Here is a 21,193-nt window from a genome sequence, read left to right on the forward strand (position 1 = left end):
TGTCTTTTTGAACATTTGTTCTTTTATATCTTGATAAAGAAGAATGATCAATTATTTCTCATTTTACTTATGTAAATAATTTTTTTAAACATTTAGTTTGACTTGATTGCTGATTTCTTTGCTGTTGATGGTTCACGTAAACTTATGTTTTTCCACCAAGAGGCTGGCGGTAGGGAGACGCTGTACTCTCGTTCAGGTAAGAAGTAGTTTAATATTTAATCATGGTTAAGGGAGGAAACATGGCAGTGATTCTGTTAAAGGAAGCTACAGTGTCACGCTTTCATTACGCCTAGTAAATATAGCATGGTCTACCAAACATCATAAAGACAAATTTACACAGACGAGCAGTAAAGGTAAGCGGAAAACCTCGTAGATTGTCCCACGAGGTTCTGTGTCTATCCTGAATGAAAATCACCCATCCACTCTGCGTTGTGTGTAAATGGTTATAAGGAATAACATAGATTCTATATTTTTATTACTGTTACAGCTCGTCTGTGTAATTTGGCCTTAATAAACTAATTTACAGATATTAGAAATGCTAATAATAATAATAGTATTATAGTATATTAGTAGTATATAGGATTGGATGTTCTAATAAATGCAAATAAAGAAACTAAATCTTATACTATAGTTAAGAAACAGACAGACAAGATTTTTGATTCATTGATTTTTCTACACTGCAAAATTAAAAACAATTGAATTATTTTTTCTCTTACTTGGGCATCTTGAACTTGAATTTAAGTTAAGTATTTATCAATTTCAACGTTATTTACAGGAGATACAGCTAGTGTGGGAACTATTCCGCATCAGAAGCGTGTGTTCATCACTACAGGTACCGCGGAAGGAGTCAATGGGCTCTGTTACTTCTTCCTACGTCCCACCAGCAAGCCCATCACTGTGGCTAACATTGCTCAAGAGGTCACATTTACGTTTGTTGATTGTAATGGTGGGAAGCTTCTAGATGGATTCAGTATGCTGTTCTCAAAAGTTCTTGTTCCTTGCCTGAAGAGTCAAGAGGTAACATGCAATCATCTCAATAATTCTAATCAAATTTTCTTTGCAAGCTTCTTAAGATAAAACTTAGCTAAGAGGTAATTAATACTAGATTTTTCAGTAGAACCCCTTCTTTCGGACATCCCTATTTGGGGGACATCTCTATTAAGTATAAAGGGGACATGTTCCCATGAGGAGGGACAATAAAAATTCAATTCAATTCAACTTTATTTCAGACAAACTGTCCATATGAAACATATAAATACAATAAAAAATACTACAAAGCATAAAGTTTATGTTTCAAAACTGCAGCCAATCCTGTTCACTAGAGAGCATTATTATGGCAACATTCCCATTTAAAATGACACTTTGTTCGGACTGAAAGGTATTCCCTAATTAGGGTTTCTACTATATTAAATACTGAAATGATTTCATATTCTTTTGGCTGTTTAGAGTTGGGGCGAATTGACCAACAATAACCAGATGTCAGAATTCCTTGAGCAGTTAGAGCGATTTGTTGGCATGCTGTCTGGTGCCAAGGCTAACATGGATGGCCATATCCAGCTGGCTGAGCATGAGTATCTGGAGTCAATGTTAGATACATTGAAGACACCTGCTGACTTCCAAGTAGCTGGTAAGTGATCATGATGTTAAAGATAAGATTAATGATTACAATGATGAGGATGATTTTTAAGTTGATGATAGTGATGCTGGTGATGATGATGACCACAATGATGTTAATGAGAGGGGGGGATGGTGATGCCAATGCTAAAGTAATGTTCAATATGGCAATGATAAAGTTGATTATTTAGCTAGACAAGAGAGAACCTGAATTGGAGGCACATGCCTTGGCCTATAGGAGAGAAGCATGTAGTTAAAAGGGTAACATCACATGAATAACACGACATGAACAATGTTCGATGGAATGTCACTATACAAATGGGCATTATCAGTATCATCATAACTATGATAATGATCTGATTTAAAACCATTTCTTATTACCATGATTAATTATTTCCAAATTTTATGTAGAATTTTAATTAGTATATAATGACTTTGTGATATAAGTTAATGCCCAGTTGTTTTGAATTGTTCAGCATCAGTTCCCGACACGGTAGACAAACTGGAAGCGCTGATCCAACTATGGGCAAGGCAGATAGAGCAAGTTCTAACTGAGAGTGAACAGATGCGAAAAGAGGCCGATGATATCGGGCCGACTGCTGAACTAGACCACTGGAAACAAAGAATGGCCAAGTTTAATAGTCTGCTTGAGCAGATTAAGAGCCCTCGTTGTAAGTCAGTTGTCGGGGTGCTTCACTTGGCTAAGTCTAAAGCGTTGAAGCAATGGAAAGAACTTGACAGTAGGATCACCGATGCAGCGAACGAAGCCAAGGATAACGTCAAATATCTTTACACTTTGGATAAATTCTTTGGGCCTCTAGTGAAGTGTGATCCAGTAAGTTGTGGAATTTTTACTTTTCAAAATTTTAATTTGACTTTTCATGATTAGGTAAATATGTAGCAAAAATTCTATATATTAAGATTGAGGAAAAGTGGAAAAATAAAAATATTAATTTTCCTATTAAATATACACTTATCTATAACATTTGTTTACTTATATTCAGGAAATCTTGATACTTGATCTACAAGTACAAGATGCTATTGTTCTTGTAGATCAAGTATCAAGTATCTTGCTCTCTTGAAAATAGAAAAAAAAATCTCAACTTCCAAAGACTTGTAATAAGACTTTGTTAATTAATGTAGAGCATCTTGTGTATATTTTTGTCTTGTGAACAGGATTGCTAACTTTAAGAAAGATAGTGGATGAATTCGCTTATGGTTATCCTTGGCAATTTGCCTAAATATATAAACAACACATTTATTTTGCCTTATTTTGTAGAAAACCATGGTGGAACACATTCCAAGCCTGATGAATGCCATCAGAATGATCCACAGTATCTCCAGATATTACAACACCTCAGAGAGGATGACCTCTCTTTTTGTAAAGGTCACCAACCAGATGATCAACACCTGCAAAGGGTATATCAATCAAGGAGTCTCCAAAATTTGGGAACACGAGAGGTGAGTTATCTAACTAAATCAATCAATTTGAAGCATGACGTTTATGTAATCAGAAATCCTTGGGGGTTAACATGCTTACTTACCTATACCACGATTCTGAGTTAGGTCATTGGCCAAAACTACACAATTTTGTACGACCGGACAGTTAACACTATAATTCACATTCTAATTATCATTCTATACTTTAATTACAGACCAGAGCTTCTGAAAAGACTAAATGCGTGCATTTATTTGAATGAAATGTACCAGCAGTGTTTTCATAAAACCAAGGAGAGGTTAAAAGAGACACCAGAAGAACGACAATTTGAATTCAGGTGAGATTTTAAAGAAAATGAAAAAAAAAATTAAAAAAATATAGAGTTGAAAAATGTACTGCTCTATTTTTGTTCAATTTATCCATCATGAATCATTGACGAATGCTAAGAAAAGGCAGTGCTCCAACTTCAGAAACTCTCATAATTAGCGGGGTATTTTTTGTAAGGTACTTTTTATATGTACAACAGTGGCAGTAAATACAATCAATATCACATATGTTTTTGTCTATTTAAAGTTCAAAGGTTAAGGTTCAAATTATCTTGTTTTTAGTGAAAACTACATCTTTGGGAAATTTGACACGTTCTGTAAAAGACTGCAACGGATTGCCGACATGGTGAACACGATAGAGAACTTGAGCGGTCTTGCTGATGTACGCATCGAAGGCATTGAATCAATTTTCATCCGATTCCAAGGAATTGTCGCAACGTACAAAAAGAAAGGTTATGATATTCTGGATCACAGAAAGGGAGAAGTAAGTCAAGAAAACAAATTATTTTATCCATGATTTATAATCTAAGAAACAGAAATATTTTATTTTATTCAATTTCATTCAAACCAACAAATACATTATACAGTACAAAGCTTTCAAAGAAAACAAAACATACACACTATACATTAATGTTCGTAAATTAGAGGAAAATAAAACTATTAAGAGATTATTGGTGGTTTTTTTTTTGTATGTATTGTTTACAATAAATAAAATATATTACGTAATTCAATTCAATTCAACTTTATTTCAGACAAACTGTCCATATGAAACATATAAATACAATAAAATATAATACAAAGCATTATGTGACAACCGTCATGGAGAGAGGACTAATAATTATTTGTTGACATATAGTGCCTCTTAAAATACATGTGGATTATGTTTTGGGATTTATTGGATGTAGACTGTAGACATTATTATATTATTGATTACTATAGTTTACAAATCAACACATTATTATGGCTATACTGATACTAGTTAACACACGTAAAAGTATACATGAGATTATATATACAAAAGTTCTATCCATTTTCTATGTAATGAAGTTCAAATAACATTTTAATGTTCGTAAATTAAAGGGAAATAAAACTATTAAGAGATTATTGGTGTTTTTTTTTTTTGTATGTATTGTTTTTTTTCCTTTTAATACATAATTTAAATCCAATAATAGAATATATTACGTAATGAAGTTCAAATAACATTTTAGTAGAAAAGAAAAGGAGGAAAGAAGTATATATAAAAGTAAATTGTTGATATTGAGGTGGTACGTATACTGTATTTGTGGATTGCTAAAAAATAATGAAATTCATTTTATTTTTAGTTTGATGCTGACTACTTTGAGTTCAAAGTTCAAATAGACAGTGTGTATACCCATCTTCAGAACTTTTTAGATTCATGGTTTGAAAGAAGTTTGTCTGTAAGTGTATTTTGAATATTACGTTGTTTAGTTTTTAGAAATCTTTTCCATGAATATGAGATACTTTGCTTGCAACAATTTCTGTTACTGTTATTGTAGCCATCTTTTCTGAAGACACATGGCTCTTTGACGGATACTTAGTATCAGCTGACTTCACTGCTGGTGTACTAGAGATCTACGTTTATACCATGCTATCACTTTTATTTTATTTTTATTTATTTTTTATTTTAATTATTGATTTATATAACATTGAACCTAAAAGTTGTCTTTAATTTTTATGAATGAGTATTGTTGACTAATTAACAACCATTTAAATAATAATATATCTATTGTTTTAAACATTATTTTCTTTAGACTGAAAAGGCTCTGGATTTATTGGGCAAATTTGAACGCATCAATGCTTCGGATAATCTCAACTTGAACGAGAAGTACATGCGAGTTCTATCCAGCTATGGCCGCGACCTAGAAACAGTGCGTAAGCTGTACCAAAAAGGCAAAGATGATCCAACCATTCCTCGAAACGTTCCCCCAGTCGCTGGCAAAATCACATGGGCCAGGCAGTTGTATCGAAGAGTGGACATACCAATGAAGGCATTCAAGAGAAAAACTGATATTCTTAGGGTATGTTGGTGGTCGTGTTGTTGTTTCTTAGGGTATGTTGGTGGTCGTGTTTTTTGTTTCTTAGGGTATGTTGGTGGTCGTGTTGTTGTTTCTTAGGGTATGTTGGTGGTCGTGTTGTTGTTTCTTAGGGTATGTTGGTGGTCGTGTTGTTGTTTCTTAGGGTATGTTGGTGGTCGTGTTGTTGTTTCTTAGGGTATGTTGGTGGTCGTGTTGTTGTTTCTTAGGGTATGTTGGTGGTCGTGTTGTTGTTTCTTAGGGTATGTTGGTGGTCGTGTTGTTGTTTCTTAGGGTATGTTGGTGGTCGTGTTGTTGTTTCTTAGGGTATGTTGGTGGTCGTGTTGTTGTTTCTTAGGGTATGTTGGTGGTCGTGTTGTTGTTTCTTAGGGTATGTTGGTGGTCGTGTTGTTGTTTCTTAGGGTATGTTGGTGGTCGTGTTGTTGTTTCTTAGGGTATGTTGGTGGTCGTGTTGTTGTTTCTTAGGGTATGTTGGTGGTCGTGTTGTTGTTTCTTAGGGTATGTTGGTGGTCGTGTTGTTGTTTCTTAGGGTATGTTGGTGGTCGTGTTGTTGTTTCTTAGGGTATGTTGGTGGTCGTGTTGTTGTTTCTTAGGGTATGTTGGTGGTCGTGTTGTTGTTTCTTAGGGTATGTTGGTGGTCGTGTTGTTGTTTCTTAGGGTATGTTGGTGGTCGTGTTGTTGTTTCTTAGGGTATGTTGGTGGTCGTGTTGTTGTTTCTTAGGGTATGTTGGTGGTCGTGTTGTTGTTTCTTAGGGTATGTTGGTGGTCGTGTTGTTGTTTCTTAGGGTATGTTGGTGGTCGTGTTGTTGTTTCTTAGGGTATGTTGGTGGTCGTGTTGTTGTTTCTTAGGGTATGTTGGTGGTCGTGTTGTTGTTTCTTAGGGTATGTTGGTGGTCGTGTTGTTGTTTCTTAGGGTATGTTGGTGGTCGTGTTGTTGTTTCTTAGGGTATGTTGGTGGTCGTGTTGTTGTTTCTTAGGGTATGTTGGTGGTCGTGTTGTTGTTTCTTAGGGTATGTTGGTGGTCGTGTTGTTGTTTCTTAGGGTATGTTGGTGGTCGTGTTGTTGTTTCTTAGGGTATGTTGGTGGTCGTGTTGTTGTTTCTTAGGGTATGTTGGTGGTCGTGTTGTTGTTTCTTAGGGTATGTTGGTGGTCGTGTTGTTGTTTCTTAGGGTATGTTGGTGGTCGTGTTGTTGTTTCTTAGGGTATGTTGGTGGTCGTGTTGTTGTTTCTTAGGGTATGTTGGTGGTCGTGTTGTTGTTTCTTAGGGTATGTTGGTGGTCGTGTTGTTGTTTCTTAGGGTATGTTGGTGGTCGTGTTGTTGTTTCTTAGGGTATGTTGGTGGTCGTGTTGTTGTTTCTTAGGGTATGTTGGTGGTCGTGTTGTTGTTTCTTAGGGTATGTTGGTGGTCGTGTTGTTGTTTCTTAGGGTATGTTGGTGGTCGTGTTGTTGTTTCTTAGGGTATGTTGGTGGTCGTGTTGTTGTTTCTTAGGGTATGTTGGTGGTCGTGTTGTTGTTTCTTAGGGTATGTTGGTGGTCGTGTTGTTGTTTCTTAGGGTATGTTGGTGGTCGTGTTGTTGTTTCTTAGGGTATGTTGGTGGTCGTGTTGTTGTTTCTTAGGGTATGTTGGTGGTCGTGTTGTTGTTTCTTAGGGTATGTTGGTGGTCGTGTTGTTGTTTCTTAGGGTATGTTGGTGGTCGTGTTGTTGTTTCTTAGGGTATGTTGGTGGTCGTGTTGTTGTTTCTTAGGGTATGTTGGTGGTCGTGTTGTTGTTTCTTAGGGTATGTTGGTGGTCGTGTTGTTGTTTCTTAGGGTATGTTGGTGGTCGTGTTGTTGTTTCTTAGGGTATGTTGGTGGTCGTGTTGTTGTTTCTTAGGGTATGTTGGTGGTCGTGTTGTTGTTTCTTAGGGTATGTTGGTGGTCGTGTTGTTGTTTCTTAGGGTATGTTGGTGGTCGTGTTGTTGTTTCTTAGGGTATGTTGGTGGTCGTGTTGTTGTTTCTTAGGGTATGTTGGTGGTCGTGTTGTTGTTCCTGAAATTTATCTCTTATAAGGGGTTTTACTATAATTTCAGTTTCTTTTAATTAAAAAGTCCCATATCAAAACAAAAACAAAAAGCCCTAACAAATGTATATTATATCTCTATAGAAATAATCTATGTAAATATTTATTATTGTACTGTAAATCTTAAGCCCTGTCTATACTATCAAACTAAGTTTGAGAAAAAAGAAGTGTGATGTGCCCAAATATGGCAGGGATAGGACATCATATATGGGCACATCAAATTAGTTTGAGAAAAAAGAAGTGTGATGTGCCCAAATATGGCAGGGATAGGACACCATATGGGCACATCACATTTTTTGTCACATAATGTTTGATAGTGTAGACAGCGCTTTATAGTCTAAGAACATAAATTTACAAAACTATCAATCTAATATACCATATAAATCATATGATTCTATATTCAATTTATGTCTATTGACTTACATTTAATTATAATATAACCATAAAATATGTGTTTTTACGCTTTTTTTCACTTGCAGACTGCTGAAGCCAAGAAGATTATCCGTAATTTCAACAAGATGGCAGCAGTGTTACTAGAATATGAGGTTGGTTCATTTTTATTTGAAAAAAAATAAAACACAAATAATTATAATAATTTGTACTAAAAAATATCAAGGAAAATCCAAAACATTATGTGATGTGCCCATATATGGACATGATGATGTCATGTTACTACCATATTTGGGCATATCACTACCATATTTGGGACATTACACTTTTTTGTCGAACTGGTTTGATAGTGTAGAAAGAGCATAAGGACAGCTAGCCTTTAAACTGATTTTTATGTTTTAAACCTTTAATTTCGTTTTGTATCAGCTACTGTTTCATCGAGGTTGGTTCCGAGCGGTTGACGCGATAAAGTCTGGACTAAATTCATCCCTGCTTGTAAGTCATCCAGAAACGAAGCAATTGTTTGTGAACTTTGACCCCCAAGTGTTGGAGTTAATCGCTGAGACTAAGTACTTGTGTAAGATGAACTTAGAGGTTCCAGAAGCAGCGCACACATTGGTCTTAAGAGAACAACAAATCAAGGCACATTATTACATGTAAGTGGTCAGTTTGGTTAACGGTAGTGGTGACTACAGTCCTGGATTCCTTGACCTACTGTTTTTTCAGTTATTGTTTTTGTCAGGTATCATAGTAGAGCATATCAGTTAATATTTGGATGTTTTTTATTCATTTTGATATTTTATTTTTTTCCATAGGTTGGTTGATATAATCAAAGAATATGAGGACATCGTGTCTCATATACCATCTGTGCTTCAGCCTCTCATGGTTCCTTATTGTAAGCGTGTTGAAGAAGCGCTTGAACCAGGACTGACCAGACTTAACTGGACATCACTCAGTATTGACCAATGTAAGTGTCAACCCCTAAAATTTTAAAAATATTATGCAAAAGACAGGACATTAGACTAACATGACAATTGCAAGTATTATGAATATAGTATGATACAAACTGTATATTGGCAATAAATGACTGATTAAAAATTTTGAGCATAAAAATAAAAATATCTTGATGATAAAAAAAAGCAAAAATAACAAGAGCATTTGTAAATGTTGATAAGTTGTTTATCTTGTACGTTTTTCATAAAATTACAGACAGCATGAATATTCATGAAGAGTTGACATTCTTGAAACGTCTGGTAAAAGAGCTGAGTGACCTGTTGGAATGCCGTATTGACACCGGACTGAAAGAGATGGCATCCACTGCCCTTTGTTACCTGCCAGATGAAGCCATTACCATTCAGGAGTTTCTGGTTAAAACTGAACAGACGTGTAATGAATCATGTAAATCTCTAATAAGGTTAGCTTTATAAATTGTTTACATCATTTTTGTTTTTTGTTTTGTTGTTATTTTATAGCTTAGAATCTCTAATACTAGCTTGTGTGCACTTTAAATCAAACCCAGTGCATCTTTCGGAAGAGTAAGGGGTTACTCCGATTTACTGGTCTGTCTCAGCATGTGTCGTCATGGACAAACGAAGGAGTGCCGTTTCATGACAGCTGTATTGTTGTGTACTTTGTCCACAACTTTGCCCAATTAAGATTAGTTAGGCATCAAACACACAGGTTATTCCCACACATTTACATTTGATATTTTTATATCACATCTTTTGATCAAAATCTTGTAATCTCTTTTTTCTTGTAGACAAAGCGGTGCCGTGGAACGTGCAGTGCAAGAACTTGTGGAAACATTAAAAAGCAACTTGCCCGAAAACGGACGTACAAGCCTCCACGATAACTATGCATGCGTGCATCCAGACTCACGCAACAAAAAGCAGCGATGCTTGGAATGTCTTCCATGCAGCTATCATACAATGATGGCAAGCTTTGCTCAAAGAAACACAGAGGCCCTTATCAAATGCTAGTACTTTATTTTGTATCACCTTCTATGGTATTGATGGTATTAGTATCGATGATACACCAATAATACTAGTATGAGTGGAGTTGTGGCTTGGTGGTTATGATGCTTGCCTACCAATCCAAGGGTCTTGGGTTCGAGTCTTGTCATGTCAGGATTTTTTTAACAATTTACAAAGTTTGCGGTACACCACGTATATTAGTAACATCGAGAAACTCAACAGTTCTTTTCAGAACTAATATACGTGGTGTATCGCAAACTTTATATCAACATTTGATTTCGCCATGCAAACCTTCAAACAATATGATTCACAACCCTATTCCCGAAGACTTGTAATAAGACTGTTTATGTAGAGCATCTTGTTTATATGTTTGTCTGGCGAACAGGATTGCCACATTTAAGAAGGATAGTGAATGGATTTGCTTATGATTATCCTTGGCAATTTGCCTAAATATATAAATAAATAATACAGATAGTACTGATAACAATAGTGGTATAATGTCAATATTACATAGATACATTATCTACAATATAATTTATGACAATTATCACTTTTTATGATTTCTTCTCCTAATTGTTAGGTACAAGATTGTCCTTAGATGCAATCAAGCGTAGAATGCAGACATCAACAAATAAGTACACGCTTACCGCATCCGATAAAGACGATGAAAACAAGATAGCTCTTTTTAAGTCCGACATCGTCCTTGCAATCCCAACTGTTGTAATGCGACCGAGTCTTGACGACGTTCAACAGACTGTGAACAAAGCAGCGCAGGTCATATTAAAGATGGCGCAGAATATCCCACAATGGGAACAGACCTTGATTAATCAAAGGTCCGCCATAAAGGTAAACTAAACATTTATTTTTTATATCATTATTATGATATTCAATTTAATTCAATTATTTTATTCCGTCAAGCACTCTGTCTCTTCCTTGTCATGTATATAAAATATTAATAAAATGATCATAAAATGGTTAAAATACAAACAATACAACACCAAGCGGTACATAAAAAGGTTAAAACATGACATGATACAAACTTGTATTGATGTTAATTACAAACAACTTATAATAAAAAAAATAAACGCTTGTCTAGAAATACCCGCTGTATACGGTATAACCTTTTATGTGCTGATTTTTTTGTTAGGAAATTGAAGAAGGGGATGACAAGGACGATGCGAAGGTTGCTCTATTGAACATGACCCAGAAGCCCTTGTACAAAGTGATCTCGGAACATAAGGACATTATTAAAGTTGTGATTACATTGAACTCCATCACCAGTACCTTCAAGGCAGAGTGCCTGGAGGTTCTTGCAAGTTATAAGTCTTTCTCAGAATTGTGGAATGAGGTAACTTTTAATTTTAACAATAGTAGTAGAAATAAACCAATGGAAATATGTCACAAGGAATTTTAACTTCTTGTTTTGTATGTATCTGGAATCTTAATTTGCACTGCTTTTAATAATCTAGTCTTAATCTGTAGATACAAAATACATATTTCAATTTTATACATAGACTGCAAATACATTGTCTAAAAAGCTCTGTCTACACTGTCAAACTTTATATGACAAGAAAATGTGATGTGCCCATATATGGACACTATGATGTCACATCTCACTTTTTTTGTCAAACTATTTTAATAGCGTAGACAAAGCTTAACATAAAAATATTAAAAAGGAAAACTAAACTAAAAAATGTTTATTTACTTAATAGGATCCAGAAGATAAGGTAAAGCAGTTTATGGAAGAGAAACCGCTTCTGTCAGAGATTGAAGCTCAAATCAGATACTATCAAAACTTACAGTCATCAATAGAGGAATTACCAGTCACTCGTAAAGTAGGAGCAATAGTATGCGTAACAGAGAAATTACTTAACGCCCTCACCGCGGAAGCAACAGCTTGGAAAAACGCATTTGGACGCGCATTGAACACGAAAGCCAGCATGGACATGATGGAGATCTTCGATTTCATTGACAACCTTCAAAAGAAGTTGTCGCGACCAATCAAAGACCTTGATGATGTTCGAGCAGCCATGGATGCATTGTCTGTGATCCGAGAGTCGGAGGTTAAGATTGATATGACGATTGGGCCAATTGAGGAATCGTACACGTTGCTGAATAAGTTTGAATTACATTTTAACGACGGGAATGCTGAGAAGGTGGACAGCTTGACGTACGCCTGGCAAAAGGTTGCTGCTCAGGTAAGTCTCTTGCCATACATTCCGTAAAGCTCTGTCTACACAATCAAACTAGTTTGAAAAAAAGTGCGATTTACCCAAATATGGTAGTGATATGCTTAAATATGGTAGTGATATGACAGAAGCATAACACCAGGTAGCATAACAACAAAAACATCAAAGATATTCCCAACATCTTTTTGGAAACGCATGACATGTACTGCAAACCTTTAAACAATATCATTATTTGAATCATTAATGTTAATTATAAATTTATTTATGCCATTTTATTTTCAATATTCTGACAGGCATTACAAGTTCAATCACATCTTCTGATCATTCAACCAGAATTCAAGTCTAACCTCCTAGAGGGCGTGGCACAATACCAAGGCAAAGTTCAAGCCTTCTATTCAGATTATGAAACCAGGTAATTTTCTTTTCACTTAAATTTTATAGCTCTCGAACCCTGTCTCTCACATGCTAGTCTTGATTCTCTTACCATTACGCCATATTCCTCTTGCCTAGTTTGTATTAGTTGAAATATGAATATTGAAATATTTATTGTTCAATTATTACTTTTCTAACTTTTACTTCTTTTCAAACAGTGGGCCAATGGTGCATGGAATCCCACCGACTGAGGCTAGTGAGCGACTCCAGCTTTTCCAGGCTAGGTTTGATGAACTTTGGAGGAAGTATGAGACCTACTCTGGAGGAGAGGAGTTGTTTGGTCTTCCAATCACAGAATACCAAGATCTACAACGTATCAACAAAGAGCTGAGACTGCTACAGAAGCTGTATACACTGTATAATCTTGTTATTGATAACGTCAATGGCTATTATGATATTCCATGGGTTGAAGTCGATATTGAGAAAATCAACCAGGAGTTGTTAGACTTCCAAAACAAGTAAGTGAAGAATTGTGTTATTACTCATATTACTGGGACTGTTCAGGCTTAGTTATTTACACAGTTAGTTATTCACACACAATTATCACTAACTTTGGTCGGGTAAGTTACCAACTTAAGTTGAACAGGCCCATAGTTATCAGTATTACAATTAAGATTGATCAATTTATGAAACTCTATTTCAATATACTAAATTACAAAATACACAAAACTTTATTTGCTTCATAAAAGTACAAAGACATTTCGATTTACTACAATTTCGATTTAAAAAGGTCAAATAACAATATTTATTTTTTTTTTCAAGATGTCGAAAGCTTCCCAAAGCACTAAAGGATTGGCAGGCATTCTTAGATCTGAAGAAGAAGATTGATGACTTCAATGAATGTTGTCCGTTGTTGGAACTAATGGCCAACAAGGCTATGAAGACACGTCACTGGGACAGGCTAGCGAAGCTTACTAGTCATACGTTTGACGTGGAATCCGATGCATTCCAATTGCGCAATATCATGATGGCTCCTTTGTTGAAATTTAAAGAAGATATCGAGGTAATAAATGAACTAAAGTATATATTTACTGTTTTCAGAAATCAAGGTATTGCAAAACAAATTATAAATAATAAAAAACATACTCTCAAACCTGACTTTTTTTTAAGAGTCTTCTTCACAGTCTACCGCATTCTCGATTTTATTAAGCTACTGTAAACACGCTTTTTTTGTTAATACTCGCTAAATGGAGAATGATGATGAACAAAAGGCTCGCAATAAACCAAAATATAAACTCATGGAAGCTAATTATCTTTACATCTATTAACATTATATACCAGTTCCTTCCCTACAGTATTACTCTAAATAACAGTACTATTAAAGAACAGTAAATTAAACTCGCTTTGGCCACTTGCAGCCAGACCTGATTTTTGTTTAAATACTCCTCATTCTCTACAGTCTACCTCACAAGGTCAGTATTTCAAGCTAAACATGCGTTTCTGTCTCTTATTAAATATACCAGTTCCTACCTTACTATCACTTACTACCAATTTATGTTGTATTTCAGGATGTCTGCATTTCAGCAGTAAAAGAGAAAGACATCGAAGCCAAGCTGAAACAAGTTGTGCTAGAGTGGAGTCAGCAAGACTTCCAGTTCATATCCTTCAAGACAAGAGGTGAATTGATGTTGAAAGGAGATGCCACGACAGACACTATCTCATTGATGGAAGACAGCCTCATGGTTCTTGGTTCTCTCATGAGTAACAGGTTAGTCATGAAAAATGTTAAAGCTCTGTCTACACTATCAAACTTTATGTGACAACAAATGTGATGGGCCCATATATCGACATGATGATGTCATATCACTACCATATTTTGGCACATCACACTTTTTTTGTCATACTAGTTTGATAGTTTAGACAGAGCTTAACATTTTAGAAATCCCTAGAATTTCTTTGTCTTTTTAATAAGTAGTAAAATTATTAGAAGCTTTAGAATTTGTTTATGGGGCAGTGTTACTCTCTCTCATAAACAGCCTCAAATGTTGAATTAGAAATAATACTTTAAAATCAGATTCTTTTCCTCATTTCGTTCACAACAATGTTATGTCAGAAATTTAGTACATTATAGAGCACACACTTAGGAGATGCATTTGGTACCAAAGAAGGTGTTCCTGAGTAGGTATGTCCTAAAAGAATGGCTCTACTGTATTTTACAATTTCCACTTTCAGGTATAATGCTCCCTTCAAACCAGAAATTCAGAAGTGGGTTCAGAAGTTGTCAAACACGACAGAGATCATTGAAAATTGGATGCAAGTACAGAACTTGTGGGTTTATTTGGAAGCTGTGTTTGTAGGAGGAGATATCGCTAAACAGCTGCCACAGGTAATACAATTTACAATACAAAATCAGAGATATTTTAGTCCCTCCTGTTAGACTTCGACATAGTGGCAGCCGGTTGTGGAAACAAAGACCTTCAGGAGCTTCTGTGCTGTTTATTTGAGACCATATTTGTTATGTTCTAAATTAGAAAAATGTTACCTTTGGATATTGTTAACTAAAGATTTCTTTTTTAATTTTAGGAAGCTAAGCGTTTCAGCAACATTGACAAGTCCTGGGTTAAGATCATGCAGAAGGCTCATGAGAACACCAACGTGGTGCAGTGTTGTGTTGGAGATGACACCATGAACCAGCTGTTACCCCATCTACTAGAACAGCTGGAGATTTGCCAAAAGTCATTGACTGGATACCTGGAGAAGAAACGACTCGTCTTTCCAAGGTTCTTCTTCGTGTCTGATCCAGCATTGTTGGAGATTCTTGGACAGGCTTCTGATTCTCATACAATCCAGGTAAGAGGAAGATGTTTGCTGTTAAAGATTGTCTCTTATTTATGCTTTGGATTATTTTTTTAATGAATCAAATTATAAATATTAACCCATTTTATTTTTTTTTTCTTTTAGGCTCATCTTGAAGGATTGTTTGATAATGTGAAGACAGTTGATTTTCATGAAAAGAATTACGACCAGATTCTTGCCATTGCTTCCAGAGAAAAAGAGAAGATTGATCTGGACGTCCCAGTAAATGCTCAGGTAATTAAAATTAGCACTATTCTACAGTTTAACTAAATATGCAAAGAGCACCTATTGCTCTACTAATGTTATATGTTACCTCTTTAGATCTTATTGTATTAATCTATATTGTGCTGCCCTTTGGTGTGAATGTATGCTACAATAATTCTTTGCGCTGTATACTGAATGTCTCTAAAAGCAGTAGTGGCAGTATGATGTTTATTGAACATGGTGTCCCTTCCTGTTATGAGTATATGCGGAAATCTATGGTTTCATGCAACGTATGTTGAATAGTTGTAATATTCTTGTTGCTTGTGTTTGCAAACATATGCTCCATAACTCAAAAATGTATTGTAGATGGAGAAGTGTCCTATATATTTAAGTTTGTTTGCATCTTTTTTCTTTTTCTGTTTGTACGTTTGTTGATATGGATGAAGTTTTTTTTAAATAAAACAAATTGAATTGAATTATTGTGGTGTTTCAGCAACTGTTATGAAATTTGAATTATATATTTTTTTCTGCAGGGTAATGTAGAATTATGGCTTGGAGAACTACTAAAGACAATTAGACGTTCTATTCATGGGGTTATCAGAACGGCTTATATTTCAATTCAAGACAAGGAAAACTTTAAGTTGATTGAGTTTGAGAACACATATGCAGCTCAAGTAGGCTTGCTAGGTATCCAGATGCTGTGGACAAGAGACAGTGAAGATGCACTGAAGAATGCCAGGGCTGATAAGAAGGTACATACTTGGTGATTGTATATCCTCTAGTATAATCCCACCCCTCTAGAACACGTAATTAGGCCGACATTGGGGTGTGAGACTATACCTGGGTAAAACCCTGGTTGAGGAAGAAAATAATTGATAAGCATATCGTGTAAAGATTTATCTGAACTGACTAGAGAGAAGCCTACAACATCCAGACCAAATGTTAATACTTGGACTATACCCAGGGGTATGCCTGTTTGTGAAACCAGACATAATGTGAGGGTGGGATTAGACCTGAAGTGAGATTATACCCGAGGATATATGGTAATTCTATCTATACCAAATTTGGAATTTCATCTGCCTACTTTCCAATTTTTTTATATATTTTCTAGAATATTATCACATTTTCACTATTATAACATTCATTTTTATTATGATACACTAATATTGTTGATTTGTTAGTAAATGATTATTTCAACTTTTTATTGATTTATTGTTTATTAGATAATGTCAACCACCAATCAGTATTTCATGGATATTCTAAACACGCTCATTGATGTGACAACGCAAGACCTAACCAAATACGAGAGGACAAAGTTTGAAACACTTGTTACGATTCATGTACATCAACGCGACATCTTTGATGATCTGGTTGGTTTAACTTTCTTAATTTAGATTGTTATCGACAATTAATTATCTTTTATTCTGGGAAAGTTTGGGTGCAATGCTCCTTGAAAACTTATTATATTGATATTTCTTTAGAAACTTATAATAATGATATTTCTATCATTGCATTATTCTAGGATAAAATGTTTTGATAAATGCATAGTTCTGCCACAAGCCTTGTCTTCTATGTGTGTTGGTCCTCTCTGTCTCTGACGGACAATAATCTTTGTATTTTATTGATTACAGGTTCGTATGCACATCAAGTCTATCAATGACTTTGAGTGGTTGAAGCAATCTCGTTTTTATTACAATGATGACACAGACCAGTGCTTGATATCGGTCACAGATGTTGATTTCAGTTACATGAATGAGCCGGTTGGATGCACTGATCGTCTCGTCATTACACCACTCACTGACAGGTATGAATTGGGATACAGTAAACTGCTCCTATGGAACGCCTCCATTCATTGAACACTTCCCCATAAACGAATAATATACATGCATGATAGTGAAAAAATAAAGAGTGCACATTTCAGCGCATCTAATTAGGTACATCCTTGAACCAATGTTATAAGATACAATATATATTGCAAGGGCCAGCCCGTATTCAAGGGACACCACTTTAAAGGAGACATTTTGTTATGTTCAGAAGGTGTCCCCTTAATAGATTACAGAAGATTACAGTTGCAAATATTGGAAAACTACATTTATTCAGTAGATGGTTTAGTTGATTGATTGATTGATTGCATGTTATATTTATATAGGTGTTACATCACACTATCACAAGCCTTAGGAATGAGTATGGGAGGTGCCCCAGCAGGACCTGCTGGTACAGGCAAGACAGAAACCACCAAAGACATGGGCAAAGCACTTGGCAAATATGTGGTAGTGTTTAACTGTTCAGATCAGATGGATTTCAGAGGGCTAGGAAGAATTTATAAAGGTAATTAATAAATTGTTGCTTATTAGAGCAATTATTAGATTAAATTGATACATTGGATTGACTTTAGGTTGAAATAATTGCTAGCCAATCTTACGCTCCTGCGTCCAAATCCTTAACCTGCTCTGCCACAGTAACCAGAATGTGTTACCAGTCTCAAATGCTTGCTTAATACTCTCAGGGCCGTGGTTCAAATCCTAGATTTCCTCTTCCACCGTACCAGTCCTTATCACCAATATCAAATGCTTGCTTACTAATCCCAGAGCCCTGGTTCAAGTCCTAGCTCTGTTACGCCACAGAAGCCGAATTCTTTATGACCCCAATATTGCCACAAAACTCGTAAAAGTTAGTTATAGTAAACATACTGTAATTCATATAAAGCTCTTTCTATAAACAAACTAGGTTGACCAAATGTGCCCAAATATGGTAGTGATATGACATCATCATGTTTATATTTGGGCACATCAAATTATGTTGTCAAATAAAGTTTGTAGACAGAGCTTTAGGTGTCCTTCGATTTATTTCTGGTTGCTGAAATAAGCAAATCCTGTGTCATTTATATCAACTTCAATGCCATCTTTTTTTTTCTTTGTACAGGTCTTGCTCAGTCTGGTAGTTGGGGTTGTTTTGATGAGTTCAACCGTATTGAGCTTCCAGTCCTGTCTGTAGCTGCCCAACAAATTGCTATTGTACTCACTTGTAAGAAAGAACGCAAACCTACATTCATCTTCACTGACGGTGATGTCGTCAGCATGGACCCTGAATTTGCCATATTTTTGACGATGGTAAGATGTTATTTTATCTTTTAGAAAAAAGGTGCTTTTATAATACTTTTTTCATCCTTTAAAATACAATTATATTTTTGTAAAATAAAAAGTAACATCTTTTCATTTTTCTCTTTAGAATCCTGGTTACGCAGGAAGGCAAGAACTTCCAGAAAACCTAAAGATTCAATTCCGTACAGTAGCCATGATGGTTCCCGACAGACAGATTATCATCAGGGTCAAACTTGCTAGTTGTGGTTTCCAAGGCAACGTTTTGCTTGCCAGGAAGTTTTACACATTGTACAAACTTTGTGAAGAACAGTTAACGAAGCAAGTTCACTACGACTTTGGATTGAGGAATATTTTATCGGTGTTGAGAACGCTAGGAGCGGTGAAACGATCAAGTCCAAATGACAGTGAATCCATGATTGTGATGAGAGTGTTACGGGACATGAACTTATCAAAATTGGTATGATTTTAAATTAATTTGTTTAGACTTAAAGATGTATTGTCCCCCAAAAACATGAAAAATGAAGATTAATTAAATCAGACTTTGAATATGTTATTTTGTAGTTTTAATAAAGTTAATCACTTCCATAGAAAAAAAAATAAAAAAAAATTATGTTTTCACTAGTAAAATGACAAAATAAATGGTTAAATTCAACCAAAAATGCATTGGCTGGCAGCCAATTTGACCATTTTTTGCCTTCAATTAAATTTTTTCAGGTAAATACATATTTTTTCGATCCAATTTTTGGTCAAAGTGGATAACTATTATGTTATGTTATGGAATATTCAACAAAAATTTTTTTAAGAATTATTTTTTCAGGGGGACAATACATCTTTAAGTATCTGTCTACACTATCAAACTTTATGTTACAAACAATGTGATGTGCCTATATATCTACATGATTGTGTCATATCACTACCATATTTGGTAATATCACTACCATATTTGGGCACATCACACTTTTTTGGTCAAACTAGTTTGATAGTGTGGACAGAGCTTTATGCCAATCACAAGTGAAAGTTTGAATGATTCCTCCGCTTGTGATTGGTCAAATTACTTGCGTGTTGTTTGCATCCTAGTGGGAACCAAGCTGCAAGTATAAACTTTTATTACACATATGGTTTTAACAAATATGTTTATACTCATTATAGTTTTATTTTTTATGTTTAATGTTTTATATATAAATCTTGTTATAGGTTGATGAGGATGAGCCCCTATTTTTGTCTCTGATTGATGATTTGTTTCCTGGTATGCAGTTGGACAAGGCTGGCTACCCTGACATTGAGGCCGCTATTGAAAAACAGGTACATATAAATATTTCATTCTTAATGTATAAGTTTTTAGGTTGTCTTGTAAAACTATAAGCAAAGTAATATATTCAGGAATTAATTAATTAATTAACTTAAATGTATTCAAGAATTATCTAAAGTGTCTTTCTTTAACAGGTAAATGATGCTGGCCTTGTTTTCCACCCACCTTGGGTACTAAAACTCATACAACTGTTTGAAACACAAAGGGTTCGACATGGAATGATGACGTTAGGACCAAGTGGTGCAGGTAAATTTGCTTCCTTACTTAATAACATAAAGTGTTCTTAATATTCTTACTGGTACTGGTTCAGGTAACCATACTACATAGAGACATCTGGTAGCCATTGACATCAAGTTGGCATTTAGATTAATGCTACTTTTAAATGTACACAATATTATTTGTTTTTTGAGAGTGACATATCACAGACATTGAAAGTCTGACAAAGTAGTCAGTAATATACAAGTTTGGAACTCAGACTTCTAGTGAAGCTGGCCCTGATGTAGTTGCATCTAGCAAATTGAATTGTTTGCTCAAGTACTGATGTTACTCTCTATTATTGTGTATGAAAAAATATTGTTTTATATTTTAGGAAAAACAAAGTGTATTAACATCTTAATGAAAGCTATGGGAGATTGTGGCTCACCCCATCGTGAGATGAGAATGAACCCTAAGGCTATCACGGCACCTCAGATGTTTGGAAGACTAGACGTTGCAACAAATGATTGGACAGATGGTATATTCTCAACATTATGGCGAAAAACTCTCAAAGCTAAAAAAGTAGGTCTATTATAGAGTGTCACTTGATTTTCTTTCTAAAGGGGGTTTTTGAAAGGATCTAAAAGTAGTGTAGGTTGTCCTCTAACAATATCACCATTATTATTATTTTAGAATGAGAGCATCTGGCTTGTGCTTGATGGACCAGTTGATGCCATCTGGATTGAGAACCTGAACAGTGTCTTGGACGACAACAAAACGTTGACCCTAGCTAACGGCGATCGTATTCCAATGTCGCCAAATTGCAAGATTATCTTTGAGCCTCATAACATTGATAATGCATCACCAGCGACCGTGTCCAGAAATGGAATGGTGTACATGAGCTCCTCCATCATGGACTGCAGTCCAATCTTCCAAGTAAGTTGCAAAATAACTATATATCCTCTGGTATAATCCCCTGATTTCACAAACATATACACTAATATAGTCCCCGTATTGACTTTTGATCTGGATGTGGGCCTCTCTCTAGCCAGTTCAGATAAGTTTTCACAAAAAATGTTTACCAATCATTTTTTTCCTGAACCAGGGTTCCCC

General features: G+C 35.3%; 1 protein-coding gene across 1 annotated transcript in view; it reads left to right on the forward strand.

The window, feature by feature from the left end:
* Positions 1-21,193, forward strand: part of LOC140055629 (dynein axonemal heavy chain 5-like) — a 123,809-nt gene that overhangs the window by 68,847 nt on the left and 33,769 nt on the right. Inside the window, exons 6-39 of the mRNA XM_072100972.1 lie at positions 97-196; positions 776-1,017; positions 1,447-1,627; positions 2,091-2,449; positions 2,894-3,075; positions 3,270-3,389; positions 3,661-3,862; positions 4,701-4,796; positions 5,151-5,417; positions 7,971-8,036; positions 8,308-8,537; positions 8,697-8,848; positions 9,091-9,295; positions 9,641-9,855; positions 10,435-10,700; positions 11,002-11,202; positions 11,567-12,052; positions 12,337-12,455; positions 12,634-12,933; positions 13,238-13,478; positions 13,984-14,183; positions 14,648-14,801; positions 14,999-15,265; positions 15,377-15,505; positions 16,009-16,227; positions 16,699-16,845; positions 17,107-17,279; positions 17,625-17,803; positions 18,398-18,585; positions 18,704-19,033; positions 19,771-19,878; positions 20,020-20,131; positions 20,475-20,662; positions 20,774-21,016. Of these exons, the coding sequence (XP_071957073.1) occupies positions 97-196; positions 776-1,017; positions 1,447-1,627; positions 2,091-2,449; positions 2,894-3,075; positions 3,270-3,389; positions 3,661-3,862; positions 4,701-4,796; positions 5,151-5,417; positions 7,971-8,036; positions 8,308-8,537; positions 8,697-8,848; positions 9,091-9,295; positions 9,641-9,855; positions 10,435-10,700; positions 11,002-11,202; positions 11,567-12,052; positions 12,337-12,455; positions 12,634-12,933; positions 13,238-13,478; positions 13,984-14,183; positions 14,648-14,801; positions 14,999-15,265; positions 15,377-15,505; positions 16,009-16,227; positions 16,699-16,845; positions 17,107-17,279; positions 17,625-17,803; positions 18,398-18,585; positions 18,704-19,033; positions 19,771-19,878; positions 20,020-20,131; positions 20,475-20,662; positions 20,774-21,016 (6,867 nt within the window). The remainder of the gene's footprint in view (positions 1-96; positions 197-775; positions 1,018-1,446; positions 1,628-2,090; positions 2,450-2,893; positions 3,076-3,269; positions 3,390-3,660; positions 3,863-4,700; positions 4,797-5,150; positions 5,418-7,970; positions 8,037-8,307; positions 8,538-8,696; positions 8,849-9,090; positions 9,296-9,640; positions 9,856-10,434; positions 10,701-11,001; positions 11,203-11,566; positions 12,053-12,336; positions 12,456-12,633; positions 12,934-13,237; positions 13,479-13,983; positions 14,184-14,647; positions 14,802-14,998; positions 15,266-15,376; positions 15,506-16,008; positions 16,228-16,698; positions 16,846-17,106; positions 17,280-17,624; positions 17,804-18,397; positions 18,586-18,703; positions 19,034-19,770; positions 19,879-20,019; positions 20,132-20,474; positions 20,663-20,773; positions 21,017-21,193) is intronic.

Source organism: Antedon mediterranea, chromosome 7 (genome assembly GCF_964355755.1).
Source record: "Antedon mediterranea chromosome 7, ecAntMedi1.1, whole genome shotgun sequence".
NCBI classification, from domain to species: domain Eukaryota; kingdom Metazoa; phylum Echinodermata; class Crinoidea; order Comatulida; family Antedonidae; genus Antedon; species Antedon mediterranea.